The sequence below is a fragment of the Metopolophium dirhodum genome, chromosome 1 (genome assembly GCF_019925205.1).
Source record: "Metopolophium dirhodum isolate CAU chromosome 1, ASM1992520v1, whole genome shotgun sequence".
Taxonomy (NCBI): Eukaryota; Metazoa; Arthropoda; class Insecta; order Hemiptera; family Aphididae; genus Metopolophium; species Metopolophium dirhodum.
In genome coordinates, this window is record NC_083560.1 from 81,945,652 (window position 1) to 81,954,500 (window position 8,849).

The 8,849-nt window shown below is 28.7% G+C and overlaps 1 protein-coding gene across 1 annotated transcript; it reads right to left on the reverse strand.

Annotated features, from left to right (window-relative positions):
- Positions 1 to 5,621: 5,621 nt before the first annotated feature.
- LOC132936142 (uncharacterized) lies at positions 5,622 to 6,997 on the reverse strand. Its single transcript, XM_061002832.1, is given in 4 exon segments — positions 5,622 to 6,136; positions 6,194 to 6,665; positions 6,667 to 6,819; positions 6,878 to 6,997. Coding segments are annotated over 4 exon segments (1,260 nt in total).
- Between the last annotated feature and the right edge of the window lie 1,852 nt (positions 6,998 to 8,849).

Genomic DNA, 8,849 nt, shown 5'->3' on the forward strand with positions numbered 1-8,849 from the left:
CATTCTTCGAGATCACGGATATTCCCCACGCACCAGAATAGTGAATACTCGTTACGTAAGCTAGGAAATATCCCAGCCAACTTGCTAACTGACAAAAAACACTCTTGGCTATAGTTGGCTAAGTTAATATAATATGTGTGTCGTATGAGTGGCACTGCGTATGAGTGTATGACGTGTTAGCGTGAAAAGTCTTACCTTTTTCCTGACTAGGTGATTCCTCAGCGGGGAGCCAATTTAACGCGTTCTGCGATGATTTCAGCCGTTGGTTGCCGTTGTTCGGTAATACTATTGATGTTGTGTGAGATGTGAGGAATGAGGATAACACACGTCACACACTAAATGCACCAAATGCAGAATTATTGAATATACATTCGATATTTTTATTACAAAGAAATATTAATAAACGTACACTCCCTCTGCTCTCACTCGTAATGATCAGTGGTCGTCGATTCGTCATCAGTAGGGTTCTTACCTAGTAGAAAATGCCCTTCTTTAAATAATCATAATAGAAAAATAATTTTTAAACAAAAATGTGTTTCATTTAATTTCTAAGACGATGGATGACGTATATTTTTTGTTGCCTTTTTTTGCCTTTTGTACTTATAAATTCCTTTTTTACTTTTAATTTTAAATTGATTTAATAATTGTATATAAAGCTTACGTATATTATCGGTATTCGGTACAAATCGATAAGAGCTTGATATTTATCGATATCGCTGAATACTCTATCCGTTACCGTCTTATCGAGTATTTGGTAAAAGTACCCGTACTATCTATTTAAAGATTAAAATGTGTTCATAATGCGTAGATATAAGATTGTTCGTCAGTAGTTCAGTACGCATTCGTCGACCGCAATTGTCGTGCTATAATAATTTTTTCACGTGTTTATTTTATTCTGTTTTTTTTTTTAATTTTGCCAAAAGTTAAACAAAATTACAATTCTAAGTCGAAAAAGTATGTTACAGAATTCGGTGAAAATGTCTTACGACGCGATGAAGCGAAATACCTACAAGCTGTTTCGATTTTCGCCACCTTGAGTTCGCTCACGTAGGCCGCCGCGTATGTCATACGTGAACGCGGCGAGTGCGGGCGAATCCTATTCTGACCATGCTGTTCCATACTAGGTAGGTACCTAATAAATATATATAGGTATTAGATACATAGCAATAAATAATGAATAATGTATCACATTATTTATAAATTATAATTTACAAGCTTTTTTCCTCGCTAAATGATCATCGAGTTTTTTTTAAAGTGATTTATGCAGTGTTATAGCCTATAACGAAAAAAGTAATGAACAAATCTGAGCCCTGAGGCCCCTAAATAAATTCTAAGCATCGAGGCCCGAGGCCCCTGCTCCCCCTGTATCCGCACTGCTAGCGAGTTGTGATTGCTGCGGATCGTGTCAACTTTTCAAATTTCAAAATAATCAGGAAAAATAAAAACTGATTATAGTTTTTTTACGCAAAATCAGTTTTTGACAAAATTGGTTTTTTTTTGTTTTAATTCAAAAATAAATTGTAGTAGAAACATGGAATTTTGTACTTTGTTGTACTTTGGAATTTTCAACAAATATCGAGACAAATAGTATTTACTAGACCTGATATAACTTTTAAAATATGTTTGATTTTTTGTGCTACTTATAAATATTTATAAATTTTTGAATTCATTATCAATTTATGTGGGTGTAATGTTTCTTTACGAGTAATAACCTTGTACATTTACGACACTTGAGTTTCCTCATAAGTTATTTTTACAGAACATACAAATATCGAAAATTTATATTCCAAAATTTTATATAGGTAAATATATAATAAAATATCCTTAGAAATTTAGACAGACAAATAGAGAGTCGACGGATGACTTGGCGACTTGCCTATTGCCGAACTGCCAATCCGTCCATTAATTACCTAGTTATATACTATATAATATTAATAGAATTTAATAAATTTTTTAGAATTTTGAATCAGAGCAGCGGTGTATTTACGGAGGTGAGGGGGATTTTTTATATATCCCCTTGGTGTTTTTTTTTAGGTACTTATTAATTATTATTATTTTATAGTATTTTATATTTATTTTAAATTTAGTACCTACCTATCGGTACTTGCTTTTATTTTAATCTTAGTCAGTTTTTGGAACTTGTGGTGTACTAGTGTTAACTGTTTAGGATAGTTTAGTATAGTTGGTTTCATCCAACTTATAACAAAGTATGTATTGAATTCAAATTGATTTATCTTCTGAACGTTTTTTAAAATGGACTCTCAGCACTTAAATAAACAATATCAATCGACAATCTACGAAAGTATCAGTGTCGTAATTTGAGGGGGAGCAATGTGGGAATTTACCCCTGTGTGATTGTAAAATCAATCTATTTAATGGGCCGGTAATATTGGTAAAATAACATAACGATCATTTTTCTAATTATAAGGAAATATAATATTGTGTAAACACTAGACAATTTTGTCACAATAATAATAAATATTTTTAGTTTTTTTATTAAAATATTTAGATGCTGCAGATGCTATAGAAGTTTCAAATTATAAATTCTATAAAAAAACCGGAACAATCTTTAATGTATCCATGATTTCGAAAAAAACCCTTTATAATATAGGTTACTTATTCAAAATGTTTTGTTATTTCAATTACCTACTTTTTAGCAGCCGCATTTCATGTTGCAATTTATCCAATTTATTCAACCACTCTATAAAAATATAAAATTACGCCATTAAGGTAGGTAGGTTCCATAACAAGGAAAACTATTTAAAATAAAGTTCAAAGTCATAACACTGAATATAGAGAACCACGAGCGAATATTGTTATCAAGGACACATTAAGATTATGGCATGAAAGGCTAAGTCATCAAAATATAAAGTATGTTAATAATATATTTATAATATATTAGAAAAACATAATAGGTATTTTAAAATAAATTAACAGATAACGAAAATCACTTTTTCTGGGATTCATGCGTAATTGGCAAACAGCATAAACAAAAAACAAATATTTAAGTCTTATATTAGATCTATATTAGTACAACGAACACAACAGTTGAAGTAGAGTAATACATGCTGATTTATGTGTACCAATAGAAAGGGAATTTATTGGTGGGTCGAAATATTTTTTATTATTTAAAGACGATTATTCGAGAGGTTTTACCCTGGCACCCCAAGATCAAAATTTCGACTTTAAAACCGATTGGTATTATGTAATCTTTTATGTAACAATTTGTAACCACAAAAAAAATTTTGTGACCAAACCGGGGCCCCGGAAAACCGTGATCTAAATTCCGGGTGCCAGGGTAATATTTTGTAGAAAAAATGTTGAACCTAACTCTTTTATAGTTATTTTAACTTCAAATTTAGACAAAATAATATATTTTAACTTGGAATAGTTATTTTTTAATACCTATTAATATAGTATGTACAATGTACCTTTGAAAAAATAAAATATTTTTAGATAAACACTTTTCTTAAAGTGATAATTCTGAGCAATTGCTTATTTCAGTTAATCCTTGAAAATACAATTTCTTGACTCTTGTATACTTCTTTTAATAAATATTATGAATTATGATTAAAAATATAGAAAGTAAGTGAAATATGAAAATAAATCAGTGTAAGTATACATCTTATAATTAATAGGATATATTATGAATTATTTATATCGATAATGGTTACTTTTTATTACCTAGTAGCTAGTACTACAGTAGGTGCACTAGTATTTGCCAAACATGTCACATAATATATTATATAACTAATTATTATACCTACCTATGTATTATTATTATTATTCACTTTTGATTCAATACGTACCGTAGAACCGCGTGGTAAAATAATTAGATAGCCAAAATATTTTGAAAGCTATACCATTGATTATATTAAATTATAAATATTTTATATCTTTGTATATTTGTTTTATTTTTTATTCTCATTCATAATATTATAAATTCATTATTTTAAAAATATAGGTAGGTACTTACCTTACACAAAACACACTTTGGTTTAAAGAAATATTATGAATAAAATTACGAAATATAATAATTTAAAACAATCAGAAAACGATTTTAATGTAAGTATAGGTACCTACCTACCAGCTGGAAATTTGAATTAAATAACTTGTTAACACTTAACATCTCATTAACATAGAATTTTAATCAATAAATTAATAGTAGTAGATATATATAACTATATAATAGGCGTAATTGGGGCATATATGGGCTTAGTCCCACTAGTTTCATTTAAGCCCCCCTAATGTTTTTAATATATTCACTAATTCCATAATCAGAACCTAATAAAAAATCTATGTTGATTTTATAAATTTAGCCCTCACCAAATCAGTTGTCCAAATTGCACCTATGGATATCGTAATACTGAACCCACAATATTATGAGAAAACTGATTGAACAAGAGTTAAATAGATAACTCAAAAAGCTCTAACATCTAGCATATTTTTGAGCATTCGGAACTTATAAGTTATAATATTATAATAACTTTCTAAGAAGATTATTAACACAATAAATGTGGCACTCGGAATTTGGATCGGGTTATCCGGGCTACCTGTTTGGTTACAAAATTGTTTTTTGTGGTTACATATTGTTACATAATAGATTACATAATACCAATCGGTTTTAAATTCGAAATTTAGACCTTGGGGTGCCAGGTCCACACACCTCATTATTCGCATTATAGAATAGTACATTTTATAAAACATAAAAGCGAAGTAAAGAGTTTAATTAAAACGGTAATATATCAAATAAAAACTGATAGAGGTTTTAACGTCAAAGTATTACGAACTGTAATTTTTTCATTGTATGAACACACCCATTTTAAGTAACAGACGATAACATTTTCAAAAACACAATTTAAATATGTATATAATTATAAATTTTCATTCAGAAAAATAATATATTTTAATTTTTAAATACTTCTTTATAATATTTTTTTTATACCTATACTATTTTATAATTCCTAAATTTCTAATGTCCATCATGTTATTTTAGTAAGTAATTAGGTAACAATTATGTATTTTATGATTTTATTGTATATCTTTAAAGAATTTTTCATTGCAATTTGTTGCAAAAACAGTTGAATGGGTTGAACCAAATTGTAAAGTATGGCTGACAACCGTAGATCACAAATATTAATATATTATACTCATCGATGACACTTTCAACATCGTGATCGAATATACAGGTTTTCCTTCCTATGGGCTATGGTATTTGTATTCAGGATTTTTTTGGTTAGGTATACCTACAAAATTTCATATATTTTTACTTTGGAAATAAGTTGTTCAATTATGTCAGTTAACAACATGTTATTTTCAAATATTTAATACTGTTGAATTAATGAAACGGCCTAGATTCGTTTGCTGTGACCATATAGGGGTGCGCCTACAATTTTTTCGGGCCCTTTTCTTAATTTGGGCCCTCTCTTAACAAGACATGTACATATTTTAATAAGTTATAATGCACAAATAAACATTACTTACAGTTTTTTATTTCATATTCTAATATAAAAATGATAAATTTATAATAACATGTGCCTATTACTTAAATTACTAAACTCATTTATAACGAAATCTACTTCAACATTAGAGGCCATTTTTTGTTCTGTGAAAAGTAAAATTTATGATTCCAGGTGGTCTTGGGCCATGGTATTTCTTAGTTTACTTTTTACAATATTTAATTTTGAAAATACCCGTTCACATGAACAACTAGTAACTGGTATAATGCTGAACATTTGTAGTATTTTAAAAAAACAACTAAAAATATTATATCTACCGGAATCTTTTAACCAATCCAGCCACAAAAACACAGATTCATTAGTAGTTCCTTTAGGAATATTCTTGTCTGTCGAGTTCTTGAGAAGTTTGATTTCAGCAATTAAAGTATCTGATGAAATTTTCGCAAACTTTTCCATAATGGTAGCTATTTCAGTAGTTATATTTAAATTTATAATATTTGTAACAGCATTTATAAGGCAAATTGTATCTTGTTTAAATCTTGAATTTATTCCAGAAATAAGATCATCTAGTAATGGATAATATACAGAAACTTTTAAATCTTCATATTTAGTCTTAAAAAATACTTGATTTGAAGGAGATGGATCAATTTTAGTTGTAACTTTTCTTTTTTTTACTTCTGGAATATTTATTTTATGCATTGTACACATTTTTTTAGTGTTGGAAAATATAATTTTGTATTCTTCTTCATTATTTCTCATGTTTAATAAGGTATTCTTTAAAGTATTTACACTTTCTGCTGCAATCAAAAGGTCAATTTTTGGAGACTGCAGCATAGAACCTATTTTTAATATTATATTTAAAATATGACTCATTAATTCCATGCCAAAAATAAATTCAAATGTTTGGAGTTGTTGTAAAATACCAATTCCTTTTGCTCTCATCTCAAGTACTGAAGTGTTTTCACATATTTCATCAATTGCAGTAATTAAAACATTATAATTATTTTTAATAGCTTTTACAGCTTCTGCACGACATGCCCATCGTGTAATTGAACAAGACTTTAATGTTAGAAGAGTAACTCCTGTTTCTTTAGCAACTTTTTCTAATGTTGAGTGCCTCATTGGACTACTTTCTATATAGTTGTGTACATATTGTATAGTTCCAAGGAAATTAAAAATCAATCGATTCTTAACTACTTTTTTAGAATTTTTCAAATACAGCATTAATTAGTATAAGATTTAGGCAATGCGCATACATAATTTCATTATTTTGTTCTTTACATTTCATTTGTGCACCATTTATACTACCTGCCATAGTTGACGCTCCATCAAAACATACAGCAATCACTGATTCCCAGTTTTTTTTAAATTAAAATTAGAAAATCACATAATGTATTGAAAATTGATTCAGCAGTTACTGGTGTCATGCATTTTAACGAAACAAATGTTTCTATAGGTCTATTAACATTATCATCAAAATATCTTACAACAAAAGACATTTGTTCGTGATGCCCGACATCACTTGTCTCATCAGCCATGATTGAAATACTATTAATGTTTGAAATATTTTTTTGTAGAACAACTGTATGTATTGATGTAATTATATCCTTTTGGATTCTATTACTTCTATAAAGTGCATTTTTGGACCTTCTTGAAAGTGAATTTTATGTAAATCATCATACTTTGATAACAAATTTAATATTTCTTTAAAGAGTCCTTGGTTATTGCTTGTTGGACTTTCATTATGCCTTCCTCCTTTACATAAACAAATCACTATATCAATCGGGGAGCGCGTAAAATGTCCGAAAATATTTTGTCCGAACAGTATTTTGGCCGAAAAATATTTTATCCGAAAAATATACATTGAGAAAAGTATTTTCTCAGAACTATATTTGATACGAAAAATATAATGCCAGAAGCATATCTTAGCCGAAAAATATTGTCATCGAAAATAATAAAGCAGAAAATATTTCATCCGAACCGTATTTTATCCGAAAAATATACTATAAGAAAATATTTACAAAGAAAAATATTTTATCCGACCCGTATTTTAGAAGAAAAATATTTCATCCGAACCGTATTTTAGTAGAAAAATATTTCATCCGAACCGTATTTCATCCGAAAAATATTTAATTCGAAAATGTATCATCCGAACCGTATTTTAGTAGAAAAATATTTCATCTCAAAAATATTTTAGTCGAAAATATTTCATCAGAACCGTATTTTATCCGAAAAATATTTTTGTCGAAAATATACCATCCGAACCTTATTTTATCCGAAAAATATTTTAGTCGAAAATGTATCATCCGAACATAGATATATTAAAGAATGGAGCCATTTGTGCTTATCATACGGGAACGAACATGAAAATATTTTGAGGTTATAGAGGTCTTAACACAAATAGATATATGTATAATTGTATATAATTTATGATAAGACCTCTGTCAGAATGAGAGGCAATGATAAAAAACCATAAACCTTATACTAATAGACGGTGCGTGGTTTTAGTTCCGGTGTCCAAGCGTGATTGCGCTGATCAAGGTAGTACAACTTTACACCACACATGCGCACTAGATGAAACAATACTCTATTACTGTATATAATATATATATATCCCTGTAGCACAGACCGCACCACCCCCCCCCCCCCGCATCCCGCCTGGATGTTTCGTCTATTAGTATAAAGTCCATGTAAAAAACAGTCTTTCTCTCTTCCCCATTCCGGCACACTTTTATCTATTTTATTAATGTATCTATATTCTATGGCCTATCCATTCTTTATAATATCTATGCATTTTGATCAAAAAAAAATATTTCATCAGAACCGTATTTTAGCCGAAAACGTAGGTAGGTCAATGGGAAGGAGTCACAATTAATAAACCAAAGTTAATGTCGCTTCGGAACCTATATTTTAATTTTTTTTTAATTTTTTCAATTCTCGACTTTAAATAATTTTTATTTTATACTAATACAATACTTTATGTGGTTACCCTAGTTATCCCAATGATGAAATAAAATAAGAAATTTAAAAATATATAATTTATAATTATAGACAATATAGTTACCTAAATCAGCCGTTGAATTTTGATAAATCAATTTTTACCTTTGCAAATTTTTATTACTTTCTATAGACGTCTATATAGTGGTATACTACCAAAAAGTCCGAGGTAAAAATTAAGAGGCATAAAAAGTCAAAGGTGAAAAAGTCCGAAACATATAATAAATAATTAGGTAAAAGGAAAAATACCGTGTGATGCACTATCAAACTTCCAAGTAGTGTAAATATACATTGGAACTAAATTATTTACCTGACAAAATTAATAAATAATCGTGTATGTTGGTTATTACCTACCTGGGGGTTAAATTTTTATTTTATCATCGATGATTATAT